Source organism: Myotis davidii, unplaced genomic scaffold (assembly GCF_000327345.1).
Source record: "Myotis davidii unplaced genomic scaffold, ASM32734v1 scaffold993, whole genome shotgun sequence".
Lineage (NCBI taxonomy): Eukaryota > Metazoa > Chordata > Mammalia > Chiroptera > Vespertilionidae > Myotis > Myotis davidii.
Window position 1 is genome coordinate 1,115,731 of NW_006285483.1, and position 21,510 is coordinate 1,137,240.

General features: G+C 39.1%; 1 protein-coding gene across 1 annotated transcript in view; it reads right to left on the reverse strand.

Moving 5' to 3' along the window:
• The window catches only part of ACACA (acetyl-CoA carboxylase alpha), a 229,022-nt gene that overhangs the window by 56,906 nt on the left and 150,606 nt on the right, over positions 1-21,510 (reverse strand). Inside the window, exons 42-45 of the mRNA XM_015559072.1 lie at positions 11,341-11,610; positions 8,625-8,722; positions 3,470-3,590; positions 2,732-2,842 (exon numbers count right to left, since the gene is read on the reverse strand). Of these exons, the coding sequence (XP_015414558.1) occupies positions 2,732-2,842; positions 3,470-3,590; positions 8,625-8,722; positions 11,341-11,610 (600 nt within the window). The remainder of the gene's footprint in view (positions 1-2,731; positions 2,843-3,469; positions 3,591-8,624; positions 8,723-11,340; positions 11,611-21,510) is intronic.

The window sequence follows — 21,510 nt, forward strand, 5'->3', positions numbered from 1 at the left end:
GCCCTCCCACCTCTGCGCACCCCTCCCTTCTTTTTCTTCACCCCAATGTTTAACATAAAGGATGAAGACTCAAAAAGGCGGGGGTCAAATGTTTTCCGTCTTAAAGCTTGCATATACCACGTACATTTCCACTTCACACAGTCACATACTACGAGCAAAATAGTCAAGGCTTAAGGAGGCTGGCTCTACAGTGCTTCAGACACACACAAAGACGTCCTCACACATGGATACTCAGGGAGGCACACTCAGAGAAAGAGGGATCTAGAAGCAAGATAGACACAAAGAGACAGAGAGAGCAGCACTCACACGGGAAGAGGCATGTACTTAAGTGACCTGCACACCCAGAGTCTGTGAGAGAGATTCTTACAGAAAGAAAGGCAAACAGAGATGTGGAAAGTCACCAGTGCACACAAAGACAGAGGAAGCAATCTGAGCATGTAGCTCCGTATAGTTTCCTTTCTCATGCCTGACAGGCAAAGGCAGTGATGGCGAACCTATGACACGCGTGTCAGAGGTGACATGTGAACTCATTTTTTTGGTTGATTTTTCTTTGTTAAATGGCATTATATAGATATATAAAATAAATATCAATATATAAAATAAAATAAGTACATAAAATAAATATCAAAAATATAAATCTTTGTTTTACTATGGTTGCAAATATCAAAAAATTTCTATATGTGACATGGCATCAGAGTTAAGTTAGGGTTTTTCAAAATGCTGACACGCCGAGCTCAAAAGGTTCGCCATCACTGGGCAAAGGGGCAGAGAGGACATTTTTAATGAATCTGCATGAAATTGTGTGTCCTCCAGCAACATGACCCTATACTTAAGAGGCCACTGACATGAAAACAGAGATGTGGAAGGAGCAGGATTAGGAAACCTCTATAACTGATCATTCCCTTCAGCCACAAATGATGATGTCCTCCTGGAAATGAGCACTGTTGTTGAGCTACAGCTGCAGCTTCACTTGTCTTTTCTCCTGCAACTGGACTTCTCCTTTAACAAGCAGCCCCATAGGCTAGGAAGATGGTAAATATAATGAATTTGTTTGGAACAATTTAACCAGATTTGAAGAAAAAAATCCTTAAAGCTTTCTTAAAGGCACTCATGCCAGTTTTTAGCCATAAAAACAAAAAACGAACAACAACAGCCCAACAAAACTTTTGCTTTTTGTAATATTCTTTGTGTAAACATAGTATCAGGGAGAAAATAAGAAACTCACTGAAATAAGATACATTTCAGAAATTAGCTCTTTGTTGAGGCACGGAAACATTATGGAAATACAGGTGTCTTCTTTAAATTCTATTCTCACAAATAATGCAATTAACAACTCCCTTCAACATTCATCAGTATTGTATCCTAAGAAAATATGCAAAAGCGCAACTTAAAAATGTAGAACATTTAGCAGTTTCTCCCACTGGAATTATTTCCTTCACTATTGGTGGTTCACAATCTTTGCCTTTCCTTGGAGAGAAAGGCAAGCCCAGAGAAGGACACATGAATGCAGAGAACAAGCTGATCACATCAAACCATTCTCCTCATTTCTGACATCAACAAAAGCTAATTGGACCAATGGAACTATCAACATTTTCTAAATGGGAGTGATAGGATAGGATACTTAATTCCTACTCTTCTACCTGAAGGTCAAGGCTTGATAAAAAGTTAGTGCATGTGTGGTAAATACACTATCCAATACAATTTAGCATGTGTATAACTCCACAAGCTCAATCACCAATCTACATAAGAGAGGAAAAGGGAACTGAAATTGTAATGAGGGCCAGCACTTTATGCCAAGTACTAGGTACTTATGTTTTCTCATTTGATCTCCACAGTATTATTTAAAAATGTAAATTATCCTCCTTTGATAGATAAAGAAGTTGAGGAGCTGAGAGGTTATATGCGTTGTATAAGGTCAGCCAGCTAGTCCCAGACTATTACATATTCCTAGGCTCTGGAGAGAAAATAATTTTCCTATGCATGCAAAGAAGTCAAATTACATTGTCCTTTGTATATTCAGGTATTCTTAGGTAGTAGTTTTCACTCTTACAAGAAGTGACCTCGCCATACCTTTTTATATCCCCCTTGGGAAAAGCCCCAATGAGCTTAGACTGAAAAGGCACAAACTTTTCTTTTGAAGGAAGATAAGCCTCTCTGTTATGCTCTTTCCCAGCAATCTTTCCATCCATCCACCCATCTTTCCATTCAATATTGTCCAAGTACTTCGTCTATGTACAAGGAACCATGTTACATGCCTTTTTTGAGAGGTACATTCACAGATTTCTCCATACATTAAAACTTGATATCCTCAACACATTCAGAGGAAGTTTCAGAGGACAGCTCTATGTCTGGACATAGATATCATTTCCCTTACTCATAGATGAGAAAAAGGGAGGGAGGGCAGAATTGAAGCATTCAATTAATTCTCTTTCTAGAAAAATACTAGAATGTAAACACTTTGGAGCAGGAGTTTTATACGGTTTGTTCATTAACATATCCCCACAGGGCTTGAAACAGTGCTCAGCACATAGTAGATACTCAAAATATTTGTTGAATGAATGAATGAACAGGCAAGCAAAGGCAATGGTTAGGGAAGATGGAAGGAAAGGTGAAAAGACAGACTGAGGAAGGCATGGCTTGCATGGCATCCTCCCAATCAGGATCCTGAATCAAGAATTTGCAGTAACCTTCAGACAGCTTCACATACTTCTCCCAACCTCTAGAAACTTACTTTGTTGAGGGCCCCAGCTCCTGTCAGAATTAAGTGAGAATTTTCAACCTGGATGGTTCTCTGTCCCAGCCGGACAAGGTAAGCCCCAATTCCAATGGCCCGGCATGTAACCTTAAAAAAAAATAAAAATCTACAAGTCACATATTTATATCCTCTCCTCAGCTGTAAAAACTAAGGCACAGATATGTAAAACTCACATTAACAGGAAAAAAAATACTGCTTTTATAAAGTTTGTTTAACACGTCAAGTGCCCAGTCAGTCACGGATGAGTGACACTATACTTTCCATCCGGAAGACAAAACAAGCTGAGCACTTAATGTGTTAATAACAATATTAAAAATAGAAAGGGAAAGAAGATACAGAACTCATACAATGATTCAAATATTAGCCCTTTTATGTCTCATATTTTTGCCATTTCACAAATGCTTGGCATCGATATTAGAGGTATGAACAAAGAAAGTAGTAAGAGGAGAAGAAATTTAAGCTGTTAAAACTCTGATAGAATATTTAAAGAAATAAATTAAACTAAAGGCCAAAAGTAGATATCAGGTTTATCTGAGAAATTCAATTGTTTACACTATCCTATCTTCCCATGATTATGTACAATTAAAATCAAATTGTAGATATACAAACTTGAAGAAATGCTCTCATTTTGGACTGAATAGCAGGGATGGGGCAAAAAGAAATCCCAGCTACACAGTCAGCTCTTCAAAAATTTCACATTTAGGCAAGATTTACCAGGCTAATGGTGATGATCTCATCATAGGCCAATGAGGTTTCTCCAGCAATCATTCCAGAACCTCGAAGGTTCTCTGCTCCAAGTCCCTCTTCCTTCCCAATAATATCAGTTATCTTGTACCTATTGGATACAGACATGCCGAATTATGACAGTTTAACACAATAGCAACAATCTTTTAAAAGAATAATCACCATTAACAGGCTACTAAAAGCATACAGAAAGCATTCTAGAAGCTTATATATAACCTATAATCTTTATTCATATATCTTTCCTTTGTAGCTTGGTTCCTCTTTTGTCTAGATGCAATCCTATACAATAAAAGCCTAATATGGAAATTGTCCCTTCAATCAGGAGTTCGATCGCTTGCTATGACGTGCGCTGACCACCAGGGGGTGGCATGAAACATGGCAGGAATCAGCAATGCGGCCCTGGCAGCGGGCAGCAGTGGAGGTGCTGCCAGCCCCAATGGGCCCCAATGAGAGTGGGACCATGGCAAGATAGTGGACCAGGTGAGCACGCGGCGCCAGGCCAAGGTGAGTGCAAGTGGGGCCCGATCACCCCACCGATTGCCCCACAGATGGTGACGAGTGGCAGCAGTGGGGAATGGGGCCGCCGCCCAGCTCCCAGTCACTGAGGGAGCCAGGCAGAGGCTGATGACTCAGGCGGAGGAGGGCGCACAGGGACCCAGGGGTCCCAGGGCCCAGAGGTTAGCTGGGACCTGCCCTTCCACACCAGATGCTCACACTTCGATTGCCGGCCAGGCCTAGGGACCACGCCTGTGCATGAATTTTGTGCACCAGGCCTCTAGTATGGTATAAAATAAAGAGCAACATCTAGAATTAAGTAGATAGATTCATTTTTTTAATTGTTTTATTGCTTAAAGTATTACTAAGTAGATAGATTTAAATCCCTGCTCTGACACAGACATCATCAATGTGATTTTGGTGATAACAGTAATTTCTATAAAATGGGGAATGGGATAACAGTATCTACCTCTAAGGGTTGACACGAGTTAAATTAAAGCAACAAGGAGAGGGTTTGCCACATAGATGGCACTCAGATTTTAGAACAAATTTCTAGAAAACATTTCTTAAAGGCAGAATCAAGGCACATTTCTACAATAAGCAATAGCCATTAAATCATCAACTTTTGATAAATGTTACAGAGGAACAAGAAAATCCAGAGGTGTAGAGAATGATAAGCCCAATTTCTAAAGTCAAAAATTCTCTCTCTTTCTAAGACAGGGATGAAGGGGAAAGTCAAGACAATGCACTCCTATCCCTACTCCTCTGTAAATATCAAGTGTATGCACAAAGGTTCCTGGCTACAGGTCTCTGGAGGGGCAGGTGGAATGTGTGTAGAAGTGAAATGCTGGCCAACTTGTCCAGAAAGCATCCTGTGGATCCAGAGGGAACCACTCATCTGTCTTCTTGGCAGGGGATTAGGAGTGATAACTGATAATGGGAAATGGGAGATGGGGAATGCAACTAATAAAAGAAAGGAAAAATACAAAGTTAGAAGTAGAGATGGGCATATATTATTTATTGTTCCATGTGTACCCAGAAGGCTTGGCACTGGGCATAGTTTTATAAATTGAAATAATAAATAAGTATCCCATAGTGGCTCTTAAACTACTTTTTTTTTTGCCCCCATATTTCTCTGTTCATTCTTTACTTCAAGCCCTCCATCAATTCCTTTTTCTTTGCCTTTGCTATTGGTTTGTGACTTTGCATCTTTGCTTTCCAGTTTCCCTTGCCTTTCTATTTTTACCTTCTCCCAAAAATTCTCCAATTCTTACTTTGGCTCTGTATCTAGACTCTAGCTTCTAGAGTTACATTACAGGTAAAGCTTATCTTCTTTAAGGAGTTAATGAGCCACATTAATTTGGCAGAGGGAAGAGGGAGATTATGTGTTCTTTTTATAAGGCTCACAAGCCATACAGTCACAAACACTCAAGGACCCAGTCAGCTTTCCTTGCAAAGCAGATCTTTTCCCTTCTAAGGACTGCACATTACTTCACAGGTGTTCATGATCTGTTAAGTGCCCTGTTCTTCCATTGTATTACATGGAAAAGAGTAAAAATTTCCCACATTCTGCTCTATGATCTGAATTTTCTACCATTGAGGCTACCATTCTTTAAAGTAGCACCAAATTTTAATCTATATAATAAAAGCCTAAGGGACTGTTATGGCGGAACGACCAGAACGACCAGTTGCTATGATGTGCACTGACCACCAGGGGGCAGATGCTCAATGCAGGAGCTGCCCCCTGGTGGTCAGTGCACTCCCACAGAGGGAGTGATGCTCAGCCAGAAGCCGGGCTCATGGCTGGCAGCACAGCAGCGGTGGCTGGGAGCTTCTCCTGCCTCCACAGAAGCACTAAGGATGTCCGACTAACTGCTTAGGCCCGCGCCCCCCAAGGGCTCCCGGACTGCGAGAGGGTGCAGACTAGCCTGAGGGCACCCCACGGGGGATGATTGACTGCTGACTTAGGCCCACTCCCCACGGCAGTTGGACATCCAGAGGGGTCCTGGACTGTGAGAGGGCATAGGTGGGCTAAGGGACTACCCCCCCCCAGTGCATGAATTTTGTGCACCGGACCTCTAGTCCTATATAATAAAAGCATAATATGCAAATAGACCAAATGGCAGAACCGAACAACCAATCAAAGCATAATATGCTAATTATATGCTAAGACTGCTCAACCACTTGCTATGACGTGCACTGATAACCAGGGGACAGTCAACTGGTCTACCAGTCACTATAATGTGCACTGACCACCAGGGGGCAGATGCTCCAACCGGTAGGTTAGCTTGCTGCTGGGGTCTGGCCAATCGAGACTAAGCGAGAGCACTCCCACTGTCCTTCCCTGGCCCGATCATGCACTGGTGGAGTCCCTCGGCCTGGCCTGCACCCTCTTGCAACCTGGGACCTCTTGGGGGATGTCGGAGAGCCAGTTTCAGCCTGATCCTGCAGGCCACTCCCCTTGGGAGGGCGCCAGACACAGGGCTCATGGCTGGCAAGCACTGCTGTGGCAGCGCGAGCCTTTTCCGATCGGGGCTGATTGGGCACAAGCCCGCAGCAGGCACAGTGGGGCCGGGATGAGCGGGAGTGGCAGGTAGGAGCTGCAGGTGGCGTTGGACTGCGGGTTTTGGCCCGATCCCTGCAGGCTACACAGAGGGACCCCACCCGTGCATGAATTCATGCTCCAGACCTCTAGTGTTATAAAAATCTTTACATAGTGCAATACAATTAACAAAACACATTCATATATATCATTTTTGATCCTCACAACAATCCAGCGAGATAGGTAACACCACCTCCACTATTAAAGACAATAACAGCAACAGTCAGGATTTTTAACTGTTTAGTACAGGGGTCCTCAAATTTTTTAAACAGGGGGCCAGTTCACTGTCTCTCAGACCGTTGGAGGGCCGGAGCATAGTTTAAAAATAAAACTATGAACAAATTCCTATGCACACTGCACATATCTTATTTTGAAGTAAAAAAGCAAAATGGGAACAAATACAATATTTGTATTTGCATGTGGCCCGCAGGCCGTAGTTTGAGGACCCCTGGTTTAGTATGTGCTCAGTGCTGTGCTAAGGGCTTTACATATATTAGTTTACGTGGCCTTCACCTTACAGATGAGGAAACTAAAGCTCAGAAAAGAAAAACAACTTGCTTTAACCAACTCCATTGGTAATAAAAAAAATACCAGTTAAAATGACAAATTGTTTATATGCTATTTTATTAATTAACAATAACTGATGTTGGCAAGGGTGGAGAAAAATTAAAGAGAAACAAATAGTATTATAACCTACCGGTGGGAGTGCAATCTGAAATCATCAAAAAATATTTAAAATGGATATATTTTTAAACCAGTAATTCACTTTCAGAAATTAACCCAAAGGAAATAGAGATATTCCTAAAAGTTTATATAACAGAATGATCAGCCCAGGGAGATTAACAGTTAAAGTTTGGAATAGTCTGAATGTTCATTTATGTTATATTCATTACAATGAAATACTTATAAAACCATAAAATATCATATTCTCAAATAATATTTTTTTAATATACAGAAATTTCCCCAAAATAATTTTTAGTGAAAACAACAAGTTAACAAAAGTTTTCCTATTACAGCCCAATTATTAGGGGGGAAATACATATATAGAAAAGACAGCAAGAATATACTGCACTTTAATAATTGTGTCTCTCGGCAAAATAAAAGAACAAACAAAATAGAAACAGACTCATTTATAGAAAGTAGACTGATGATTGCCAGAGGAGAGAGGGATTGGAGAGCTGGGTGAAAAAGGTGTAGCGATTAAGAACTACAAACTGGTAGTCACAAAACAGTCACGAGGATGTAAAAAAAGTACAGCATAAGGAACACAGTCAATAACATTGTAATAGCCCTGGCTGGTTTGGCTCAGTGGATAGAGCATCAGCCTGTGGACCAAAGAGTCCTGGGTTCAATTCTAGTCAAGAGCATGTACCTTGGTTGCAGGCTCCTCCCGGCCCGGGCCCTAGTCAGGGCTCCTGAATGAGGCAACCAATCGATGTGTTTCTCTCACATCGGTGTTTCTCTCTGTCTTTTCCTCTCTCTCCCATTCTCTCTAAAAATCAATGGAAAAATATCCTCCTGTGAGGATTAACAAAAACAAACAAACAAAAAATAAATAAATAAAGGTGATTATATGTTTATAAAAAAATAATAATATTGTAATAACTATGTACAATACAAGGTGGGGACTTAAAATATCAGTGGGAGACAACTTTGTAAGATATATGGTTGTTTAACTACTGTGCTGTATGCCTGAAATTAATAAAAAATAATTTTGAATGTAAATTGTAATTAAAAAATAAATTTAAAAATATTGTGTCTCTAGGTAGGTTTGGAGCTGATTTTTATTTTTTATTCATAATTATTTACATGTTCTGACTTTTATAAAATGAATAAAATTATAAATATAATTAAGGTTTTTCAGCTAATAAGTGGTAGACCTCAAATACAAACCTAAAACCTCTAAATATGTAACAAGCAATCTTCATTGCTCATCAAGGTCATGAATAGCAGGACAGTAAGGAAAAAATAATCATGTTCTCCTTCCTTTAACCCAGGGCCAAATTATTCTGATACATATATACCTACCTGGATTCTCCTTCGTCCTCCACATGTTCACAATGGACAGAGTTGAGAGCACTGACTCTCTTATAATCTTGAGGGGTCAGATATAAATATTTGTATCCCTGTGGAAGCACAAATAGTTAACTCATTATCTGCCATTGTCACATAACCAGAAGACACAGCAAAGCATGCATAATGCAGCTTGTTCCAAAGCTAGCTTTAAATTGCCACATCACTTCTTAGAGTTACTGTCTAATAGATTACTAGCATAGACAGTTCTCCTTTGAAAGATGGAAGTGCCTATTTCTTCAGTCACTGACTGTCCTTGAAACAAGATGTCTTATAGCTACAATGCCAAGTGTATTCCATTTATTTCATTTTCACTAGGGTTAAAAGGTCACTTTCTGATCTCTAGTGACACATCTATTAAAGACATAAACACAAAATTAAAGACTTATGTGAATTACTATGTTTTACTTTCTCAAATCCATAATATCATAAAAATACAAATGGGTATGGGATAATTGAAAGAATCACAATATTGGATATTCAATATTAAAATCAGAAGTCTATGCAGTGCTAATAATCAGTAACCACTGAACTCAAGCCTTTTTCTTTTTTAAATAAACAACTCCTCATGCCAATTTACATTTTAAAAATTATACTAACATTTCATAATTGATTTACTTTTATACATACAAATATATACTCACATATAAAGTAGAGTTATATGATAGAGTGTTTAAGTGAATTAGTCACTCAGCCAAAAAAAAAGTAAACAGAGAAAAACATTTTAAATACTCTGAGAAATTATGCCCACCATTTAACTCAGTGAATTAGAAGCTACATTTAGGCAGACACAGTGAGCATAATATGGAAGAGACATGAGTCTGCCATTGATTTTGCATGACTTATGACGAGAACACTTTGTAGCACGGAGTGTCATTAGTATGTCAGTCAGCATATATTTACTGAGTGTCTATTATGTGCAAGATAGGCACTGGAAAAACGGGAACAAACAAAACAGATAAAAATTTCTGGCCTTATGGAAATTCTAGTAAGAGAACACGTACAACCTAAATAAGTAAAACATAAACTGTTAATGGGAATGATGTTTAAGAAAAAAATAAAACAGAAAATCACCAAAGTAGGCTTCATTGAAAGTGTCAATTGAGCAAAGACCTGAAGAACTGAAGAAATGAGACATGAGGATATTGGGGGAGGGAGGGGAAACATTTTAAGCAGAAGGAACCACAAGTGCAAAAGTGCTGAGGTATGAGTGTGCCTAGTGGGTTCAAGGTAAGTATTTGTATGCTAAAGGAGTAGACCCAGTAGAGAGGAGAAAAATGAGGGGGGGGTGGCGGAGAAGGGGATGGGAGGAGAAGTGTTGACCTACATCTTTAAATTGGCAAGAAGAGAAAGGATCAAGTGAACAAGAGGAGGCATTGGCCTTAGATAGGAGCAGGGACCATTCTCCCAAAGTTCAGAGAGACAATGGAGAGTAAGGGCACAGATGCAGATATGTGGGAGCTTGTGGAAGCTGTCTTCAAATTGCTTTTTTCCAGTAAATTGGACAGCAAGGTCATCAGCTAAGAGTGAGGATGAGAAAAGAAGGTGCTAGAGGTTTGAGGAGAGAGAAGAAGATGCAAGACTATCATTGAAAAGGTTGGTAAACTTGAATGTAAAGACCAGTCAATAGCACTTTGTATTTTTCTCTATCAATGTTCAGCTAAGTGGGTTCAGGTATGGGAATAGGTGGAGAGAGCTGGATTTAAACAAGGGTTGTAAAGACACAGGGTAAGCAGAGTGAAGACAGAAGCAAAAAAGTTGAGGGTGTAGGAAAGGTGGTACCTATAATGTGATTATAATAATTAACCTATGATTGATCTTAGAATTTAAGATGGATATAAATAAAATGAGAATGTAAGGAAGAAGTGAGTAACAAATGAAGGGTAGTAGGATTAATAGTTGTAGGTCCTGGTGGGTTCAAAGGATTGTTGGACTTGGGTACTAAAGAAAGTGAGCTGCAAAGACAGAATGGAGGAGTGGCAAAGAAAGGGAAGCTTGACATTGAGATTATGGGAACGAGAGGCTAGGATGTCCCAGCAACCAAAAGAGGCAAAGGTTGAGAGGGAGTGACTAAGTTTGGGGAACACTATAATAATGGGCAGCAGCAATATGGCACAGTCTGATGACAAAGACAGAGGTTTTCAGAGAGAAAGGAGGGAAAAGGGTCTGTAAAGAGCAATGAGGCACAAGGAAGATGCTGTTCCCCTTCCAGGCTTGGGAATACAAAAACAGAGAAATCACTCAGTTCCTAAGAGGGCTACAAAGGAAGCAGTGTATTGAAAGGACAGGCAGGTTTCAAGTAGAACACGGGCTGGAGAACAGTCAGAGAAGAACCTGAGGATATAAGGGATGTTGCTGATGACTGACCATAAGTCCCAGAAGCCACAATGGACTAGTTTAAAGACAGGCATTTTTTGTTTAGCATGTCACATGCTAAATACATACCTACTATTTCACATAGTGTTCAACCAAAAAATCAGCAATATAATCTTCAGAGATGGAGGAAAAACCAGGTGAACGTATTGAGAGACAATTTGTTTCCAACATGGTTCACCATCAATACTGGCTTTCAAATTTAAACCTCTGCCTCTCCCCCACCTCTCTACACATGTACACACACATATGCAAAACCATATAGTGTCTTGAAGTATTATTTTTCCTTAGTTTGTACCTTGTAAGGATCCTCAGGATCTACCCAGGCCACATGAAACATGTGACGAATTTCTTCTGCCAATCCAATTCTTGCTCCGCTGTTGGCTGCTACATAGATGCGTGGGATACCCTCTGCCCTGGCAAGCTCAGAAGCTCTGAGAAACAGCAAATCCTCCTGGGGCCCAAAGGACCCAATTCGGTATGTGATGTCATTGCCAATAACAATGATATCTCGGCCTTCAGGATACTCAGGACTTTTAAGGGTCATTTTCCAAGCCACCATGCCAATCTGCAAAAGCAAAAAAACAAACAAATAAATATGAGCTTCTTACATGCAGATTTTCTTTGCGGGTTCCTTGAAAGTATCAGACACAGCCACCATGTAGATGTGCATACACACTGCTAAAGAGCCAAGCTCCCTGTGGCAAACTAGAACACATATTCTAGCATATTTCTTTAGATCATGTTGAAAACAGCTGGTTTCCTATGTACTTCAGTTATCTCAGTTCCATCTTTGGGCCTGCTCAAAGAAGTAAAAAACAAAACAAAAAAGAAACCAAAGCCAAAATGTACTCAGAATCCCTGTGGAAGAATGCCATGGCGCTGGGAATTAAATCCAGAACTCCTGAACTTACTACGCTATCTACTAAGACACTAGTTCATTTTTCTTTCTTCTTCTTTTTTTTTTTTGGAGATTCTTTCCTAGAAATCTCCAACATATGGAAAGACAGGAAAAGGATCACCTCGCATGGACTGCATAACTTTTGTGATTCTGCATCCTTTTACTGTCCTCTAGCATTTGATAGGAACATTCTTCACGGGCTTGCTTCAGGTATGTTCCACTTCTACAAGAATTTAATATAGCTCAGCATCGCATTCTTGTGAGCACCTCTTGTCACTTTCTCCCAGAGCCAGAAAACCAAAGGATGCAAGGAGCTAATCTCTTGCTGCACTATGATCTATGTAAATCTCTGCTCTCTGTTCAGCAGCATCTGACCAGCCACACAAATAAATGATATTGGCTTAAAAGGCAGGGGTGTCATGTCTCTTCCCAAATCCTCACAGCCCTCTCCTCTTTTAATCTCCTTCTATATGAGAACTAGTCAATCCTACTACTTGTTTATTCGCTAGTTCCATTTCTTTTCTGTTCACTCACATTCCAGTTACAGCTGCAGTTTTTCGTATCTGCCTGTCTGTTTCCCTATACCTGGATAAATAATGTTTTCCATCCCCCCTCCCATTTCTTTCTATCTTCTTTCCCTTCCCACCCCCGGTACTCGCCCCAAACAAAAAGCCCACCAGATGAGCATTCCTGGTCGTGCCTAATGGAGCCCAGCCACATCTGCAGCCATGGTCCCTCATCCCCAGGCTGCTGCATTTCACCTCATTGGGGAGCCGGCCATCAAGAAGGACCATTAACAGATGTAAATAGCAGCATCCCTGGAAAGCCATATGCATCACCCAGACTCAACCGGGCCAGTGATCATAAGCTCTGAGTACACAATCCTCAATCCAATTGCACATCCACCGTAATCAGGCTGGTTGAAGCTTTCCACACAGCTATTTGTGATTCTCGGCACTAAGAAATATATATATGAAGCACTACAGATGAATATAAGCTATTTACAGTATTATACCATTGGCAAAATACAAATCAAAAAATGGATATAACACACAGAAAAAAATCCAATCACCTTCTGAGATCAGATATTAGTCTATCTGCTCATTAAGGACAGAAAGAAAGGAGAAACAGATAATCCAAAAAAAATAGCACAGAGAAACTCCAAATATCAGGGTAATTTTGGTCATGGTTTTAAGAAGCTGGTTAATAGAATCCCTGTGTGGGGAGAAATATTTTACCTGTCTTCTCACCCAACATCTCTTTTGTTACTCAGGAAGGAAAAGCTATTTCCTCTAAATGCATTCGTAGTTAGAAAGACCCCATTTTACACCAAATTTTGTGATATAGTAACCTTAGCCACCTAGGCCAGAAGCAGCTTAGATGTAAGCCCTGAAGAATTTACTTCAGCATTTGCATGCTAATGCACACATTGTGTCTAGGTGGCACTGGGCAGGCAAATAATACTATTATCTTTTGTTATTACCTGGGGACTCTGTGTCACTCGGGCAGTCAGTTCAGCAACTGGCCAGGTCATTATGCTTGCAATATTGACTTCTAATTAGGTGTCAACCCAGCAGCACCAAGAACACACTACTCTTTATCAATGCTCTTTCCAAAGTTAATTCCTCATCGACTGTCCCCCTCTCCCCTAAAATTGTACCCTTACAGAATGGAGAGTGCTAGCCCAGTCTTAGCATAGTGAGATTCCTTAATGGAAAAGATAAACATCTAAGAAAGCATCTATTGCCCATTTTACATTAAAATTTAGATATTATTGCTAATCAAATGACAGGTTGTATAAAGGTAGCATTGGCTTTGAAGTCAAACAAACTGGCATTCACACCTAGGCCTTATCACTTATTAACTGTGTGACTTGTGAAAATTACTTCATTGTGCCTCAGTGTCCCCATATACAAAATTAATAATACCTATAGGTTTGATGTAAAAACTACTAGAATTAGCATCATACAAAGTTTTGTTCCTTTCTCTACTCTCAACCTATCTAAATCTACCCATTCAAAAAGGTTCATTCAAATTCCATTTCCTTAGTAAAGCTTCCCCTAGCCTAAAGTGACCCCTTTCTTCTCTGATCTCCTACTAAGACCTTCATGTGGAGAATTTATTTGATAATTAATCATATACTGCCTAGGACTGCTTTGAGCTTGCCAGTTTGAACCATTATATCATATCCTCCAGTGCCTAGCAGGGTCTCTACACATAATATGGGAGTAATAAATATTTGTTCATTCCATAGTCATTTCATTTTTAAAATGATACTTGGAAAACAGTCAACACCAAGGGCTTAGAACATTGTCTATATCTCTAGGGATCACAGAACAACAGTTCTAAACATTAATCAACTATTTATTTTTTTAAATATCAAGAATACTAGTAGCTACTATTAATTGAACATCTATTACATGCTATACTATACTAAATGTTGACCAATATGATGGTAGTTAAAAGTTTAAGTTGGGTGTGTCAGCCTGTGTTGGTTCAAATCTCAGCTTTATACTAGCTGTAAAACCTTGGACCAGTCACTTAACTTGGTCTAGTCTGAATTTTTCCAATTTTAAAATGGGGATAACAGTATCTTTCTGGAGGGATTGTTGCGAGGAACACCACATTAGATTAGCACAAAGACTGTCTTATAAAAATCCTCAAATAATAGCTATTATTAACTCAAAAGCAGCTGTTATTATTGCCATGAGAAAACTAAGGCACAGAAAAATTAACCATTCCTTATAGCTGTTATGAATTAGCTGAAACACTATGGAAAGATAAATATCAACTATAACACAAATACATGTCATTGAAACCTAAATGCAAAATATGGTTTCCTGGACTGGATCCTGGAACAGAAAAAGGACATTACTAGAAAAACCTGGTGAAATCCAAAACAAGGTTTGTAGTTTATTTAATAGTATTCTACCAATGTTACTTTCTTAGTTTTTATAATTATACCATGGTTATATAAGATGTAAACATTAGGAGATGCTGGCTGAAGGGTATATGGGCATTCTCTGTACTATCTTTGCAACTTTTTTTACAAATTAAAATGTTTTAAGACAAAAAGTTAAAATAATAAATGTCATTGTGAAAACTTTTTTGAAGGGAAGTAAATTGGCTAGATCAATTAGCTATTGATCTGTACTGCCTTATAAAATAATGACTATGAAGACTAAAATAGCACTTAAAAATACCCATGATGTAATACTAAATGTGAGGAAGCAGTATAACAAAATTGTATGTATACTACAATAACAAAATAGTGTGATGGTAAAGGGCACAGTCTCAGAAGCCGGATTTGGAGACCATAAATATAATAGAATCCGACTTTCCCAGAATAGAGAGTCAGTCACTTTTCTTTCCACATAACCTTAGGCAAGTTACTACCTTCTAAGCATTTCAGTTTCCTTATCAGTAAAATGGGGGAATAATAACCTACTCTGTAAGTTTGTGAGGATTAAACACACGGTAAACCTCACAACAGTACCTGGCACATGGTAAATGCACAGTAAATATTATAACACTAACTTGTTTTTTGGGGGGGTGGGGGTGGGAAACAGAAATAAAGGACATAGCAAAATGAGATGATAGTTATTTTAGGATGATGGGATTGTGTGTGTTTTTTCCCATTATCCAAATTTTCTTTATTATGTTTGCATTGCAGTGATAACTTAAACATTTTATAAAACAAAAAAGTAGTTGAAAAAGGATACCAAGTACCTTCACTGGGTGACAGGTAAATGGGAATTTATATTATTATCTCTATTATACATTTAAACATTTCCATCATTTAAAAAAAATTTTAAGGGGAAAAAAATCTCACCAAACTAATGGAGTTTCGTATTTTATAAGAACTGACTCTAAATTTTAGCCATACAACAACACAGATCATATTTTATAATGACAGATATAAACATGAAAATTAAAAACCAAGACTCGCCTCAATGGGAGAAAAGTATCAGGAATTGTCTTCGTTTGCTGGGACTATCATTCACTTTTTTAAAAAGGAAATGTTCTACCGTGATGTGGTAAAATGTAAACATATGTGTATATATAGGTTTATACAATATTAATATCTCTACCTGAGAAGTAACTGCTTCAGTGTTTTTCTGGTCTGATGGTTAAATACATATTTATGCTTTAAAGTCAATATTTGTACACCAGACAAGAACAGTGCCTATCAGCTAAATACATATTTAGGACTGTACCACATGTATTACAAACATGCACTAAAATCGAAAGCTTCTATTTATACAGAGCCTTTCATCTTGAAGGGGGCTAAAGAGCTTTACAAACATATGTACATAAAGGGACGTATGCACTGATAGGCAGGCAAGGTATCCATCCACCCATTCCCCTATTTCTTCCAGCAGACCAGGGAGGAACACATGGTGCCCACAGCTGCAGGCCTATAACAGCTGCACAGAAAGGAACATAATGATCCACGTTGTGATGCGCAGTCACTGAAAGAGGGCTTCGATTTGAAAGCAGCAACTGCTCTCCTCAAGTGCAGAAGCACCACAGCCATTTCCAAATTTGTGTTTTTAAATTATTCTCTACCAAACTCAACTAACTAATCACCTGACAAAACGGAATTTGATACTCAAATGGTTTCTGAATGCAAAATACTTCCTGTCTGATGATGAAAACTAGGTTGAAAATGCTTCCTCCTGCCCTTGTTAGATGTAGAGAGAGAGAAAAAGGGTCACAATATTCAGGAGAAATGGTTCAAAATATTCCATCTAAGAATAGCTTTGTCTCAGCGGATGGGGTCATTACTTCAAAAGACAGTCATATCCCCCCACCCCCCATTTAATTAGGACACTAAGTTTCTCAAATTACTTTATATAGAGGGGTCTGTCTATATTTTCCTATATAATAAAAGGCTAATATGCAAATAGACCAAATGGCAGAACAAGTGAACAACCAGCCACACTATGATGTGTGCTGACCACCATGGGGCATGTGTGGAACATGGCGGGCATCGGCAGCAGGCAGCAGAGGTCAGAACATGGCAGGCGTTGGCCGCAGCAGGATGGTGGAGCAGGTGAGTGGGGGCACCAGACCAAGGCAGGGTGCCGGTCACTGTCATTGAGATGAGTCTCTGGTGGTTACTGAAAATTCTTTGCTCACGCATGCCGCAGTCCCACCTGGCATTTGCACCCACTGCTGGCCCCGATGGCTTGGAACCGTCAGCAGGTGCAAGCAGTGGCTGCAGGCCCCAATTGCTCCTCAGCTGCCGCTGGTACCTGCTGCTGGTGACAGCCCCACTTGCACCCGCTGCTGGCTCTGGCCCCAATCACTCCCCGCCATCAGCAGGTGCAAGCAGTGCCTGCGCCGTCAGTGCATGGGAGCAGCGGGAGCGGGGCTGCCGGCAGACAGGGGACTGAGGGCCATGGCAGGAGGGGCCAGGCTGGGGTGTGAAGGATGGGCCTAAACCCGCCCCTATGCCCACCACAGCGTCATGACACAGTTCCTTTCAAGGTGCACAAATTCATGCACTGGGCCCCTAGTATATACATTATAGAAATCTGATACTGGAAATTGTGCAATCACTATAAAAGCATACACAAAGTGTGACAATGTGATTAGGAATATCATACTCACTGATTTTACCTAAGCCCAAATTGCCTTCTATATTAACCAAAAAATAATAACCAAAAAGATATTCCATCACTGAATCCCCTTGTTGTGGCTTCTCTCTCCCTTGCACATTTTTATGCAGGTAAAACCTAGTGAAAAGGCCACTTCAGGACTAAGGGCTAAGGAAGCAACAAAAGGGCAACATGTAGCCACAAGGGGCTGTAAGGGAGAGTGAGTGCATGGTGCAGAATGAGCTTCAGACTCAGGCTCTTGGTCCTGGCGGTGTCAGCAACTTCTTTCCCTGACTGCTGCCTCGCTGAGGCACTGACTAACCAAGTGGTTCTAGCCACTACTGCCAATTATGGTTTCATTAATATAGCCATAAATCATTGGGAAAATACTTTATTTCAGATGATTTTTTTAATAGAATGTTCTCAGCAATTAGCAAGTTTCTTAAGGTTAGGGTTATCAACCTAAACTAATTAGCTGAAAGCAAAAAAGGGATACAGACCAAAAGGGTTACTGTGAATAAGCTAAGGAAAAACAGAAACAAATATTTGTTTTCCGTCTACAATTTCTAAGGAAGAAAATATTTCTTTGGCCACCGTCTGATTCTGGAATAAACACGAGCCAAGTGAGGGAGGAGGGAGCAGGGAGGAGAAAGCAGAAGACAACAGTCTTATTTAACTGTTTTTATGTGAGCAAAATGATTTGTGCCACAGTATTTCCATAAGAAGTGGGATCATTATTTTCCTGTAGAAACACATTTGGTTTGAAAAGTATCACTGGACAGGACGTGAAAATCAAACCGAATGAATTATTCACAACCTCCGATCAGAGGTGATCATTATTTCTGATGCTCCAAACAGTGATTAGGATTCTGCCCTGAGATGTCATTTTCTTACTGAGTAACACCAGTGATATAGAAAGACATTATCTATCTATCCATATATGTATTTTTTCTCCTGGGAGGACCTTGGTTTAATGTTACTATAACAGATACTAAAAACATGATATTAACATTTATTCTGATGGTGCCCATAAATGCCATTAGTCTGACACAAAGTGTCAACACTAATTATGAACCAAAGTTAACACCAAAATTGATATCAACATTAATTGTACTATCAGTGTGAATAGAACATGCAAATGCACACATACACACACGTACACATACACACATTCACGCACTTTCCAAAGCAGCCGTTACCACAAAATAAACAATATTAAGCTCAATAAAGAAATCTGAAGAGAAAGCTAAGGGACAAAACAAGATGGGATTTTGTTTTTAAGGATATAAGCAGCATCCATCAACTTTAGCTATGTTGTGGGAAGCAGAAAGGGAATAGCATATCTTTGCAACGATTGTCTTTCTTATATCTATCTCCTCATTTTAGGTTCAGTTGTAATAATATATAGGTTAGACTGTGGCTAAGATGTTGCAGCTTTACTTTTCATGCTAAAAGTCTAAAAGTTGAGTTTTTCTGGCAAAGCCTCCAGCAGCTATTGTTCTACTACTGCTACTGCCAGAAAGATAACTATCCTGCAAGACCCTGGAGCAGCATACAAAGACTCCTAGAATGGCATGACGATTACCAGAGGGAAAGGAAACTGGGGGAAGGTAGGAGAGAGTAAGGGGGGATAAATGGTGATAGAAGGAGACTTGACTTAGGGTGGTGAACACATAATACAATATGCAGGTGATGTATTATAGAATTATATCACTGAAATGTATATAATTTTATTAACCAATGTCACCCAATAAATTCAATTTAAAAAATCAAAAAAGAAAAAGACTCCTAGAATGTTAGAGCCGAATTGGACCTAAGCATCATTTGCATCATAAAGGAGAAAAAAAACTAAGACCCAGAGAGAAGGAATCTAAACTTGAGTTCCTTTACAGACATAATAAAATGTTACTTTTCCTCCCTTTTATATCCTGTATGGAATATTAAATCTTCACTTTAATTAGATACTATCAAAAATAATTATAATTTTAAACTCATGTTAGAATCTCATGGAAAAAAAACATACTTAATGAAATATTAAAAAATACTGTGCAGGTGTTAAAAATGTGTATTATAAAACCATACAGCAATGTAATATTTGACTTAATTTGTGCTGAGAAAAACCATGGTGAAAAAATGTCAATGCCTTTCCATATTTTATTACCTGCTGGAGAGCATGTTCCATTGCCTAGTTTGTATGATCACATAAAAGAGCTGAAAACAATTTTCTTAACAGCTGAAAAAAACCTTCTTACATGCTTGAATAATTTAAAAATGGCTGAACAAACTTACCTCAACCTTTCTAAAAACTGATAAAAGGATAAGAAAAAATATCATTTTTAGAGCAAAGTATTTTTTATCCCAGAGATAACTTAAAAAATGTTACCAAATATTAGAAACAATAATTTTGAACAGGGGAATTATTTCTTTCTGTAATATTTATATACTTGAAGCCACATTAATTTTATACACATGCACACAATGCTTTCATAAATATACCAATTTTTACAAAAGCATGCAATGGAGCACATACAAGCCAGTGATATTTGAGAAATGGGGCATAGGAGTAACTGGTTGATATGGCAATTAACCAACTTGGCCTACGGCAGTTCCAGAAGCCTTGCCCATTAGTCACATAAACGAATGTTGAACTCTGATGCTCCACACTACACCTCATCCTCTGGTGTCATCTGTTGCTGTCCTGATGTTCATTATTGCCTCTGATTGGAATTGGGTAAAGTTTCTTGACATAGGGTACCCTATCACATCCTTTTCCCGTAAAATCCTAGAATTTGAGATGTATGAAAATACTAGCAAGTACCTTCTCTTGTTTAAAGGCTATCTCGAGGACGTACTTTTGAAAGGAACTGGGGAGCCCTCCACGTATGCTGCATTAGGATTTTTCAAAGCCAGTCAAGTTCATTGGGCCTTGGTTTGCTACTAATGGAATGAGTCAAACTCAACTAATCAACCTGATGAGCAATCTCCAACACCAATAACAGTCATTCCGAAGGAATTCTAAGGAAAGTATATGCACCCCCAAAGAACTGTGTTAGAAATTCATTAAAAGTAATTCCATGGCAGGAAGAGCAATGTTTCAAAATCAGCCTTAATGTTTCTCTAATGAGGGACTCAACTTTGGTTCTGAGGATCATTTCAGACAAAAAGAAACATTTTAGACATAACCAAATGTGCTCACTTAGAACGAGGGTAACAGAAGAGAGAATGCATAATTTTAAGTAAAACTATCTTACCACATATTCCATAATATGTCTTTTACTATACTTGAAATTTCTATCTTACTAGGTACATTCTCCCATCTTCAGGGAAAGATTGGTAGCAAGGACCATTAGTCCCTTTGTATAACTTGAACAAATCAGTGCACAGACCAAGGTCCTGTTTTTTAAGAACCACTTTTATCAGGTCTATTTCAAAGTTCACCTTCGGCACACTACAATACAAACATGCCTCTTTCCCAACATATATCTAAAAGACTGACATGGACTCAATTTCCACACCCAGCATGAAAAGGTAAACTGATTTCAAAAGAATGAAACGAAAGCACAGTAAAAATTCATCCAAATGAGGTTCACATTCACTGAGCTATTCTGAGGTTAAATGGAGTAAAACAATACACAAAAGTCTAATGTTAAACTAGAAAAATATTTGAGTTCTGTGCGCAAGAGAAATGGTCAACACTTTCCTTATTCAAGCCCACACACATATACATACTCTCTGCAGCCAGAATTTCTAAACATAATGGGTTCTAATAGAATTTGAATCCAGGATAACCCGAAGCAATTCCTTTGAGAGTATGGAAAATGTCAACCAAGTGAATTAAGACAGAGGGTAATCGTGGTTTTTCTAAAATAAGAGGTCCTCTGTGTTAAGAAGTCCAGCCTAGAACTGTCAAGATGAATCTATTTCTTTCAATCTTTTAGGTTTATGTAAGCGTACCAAACAAACA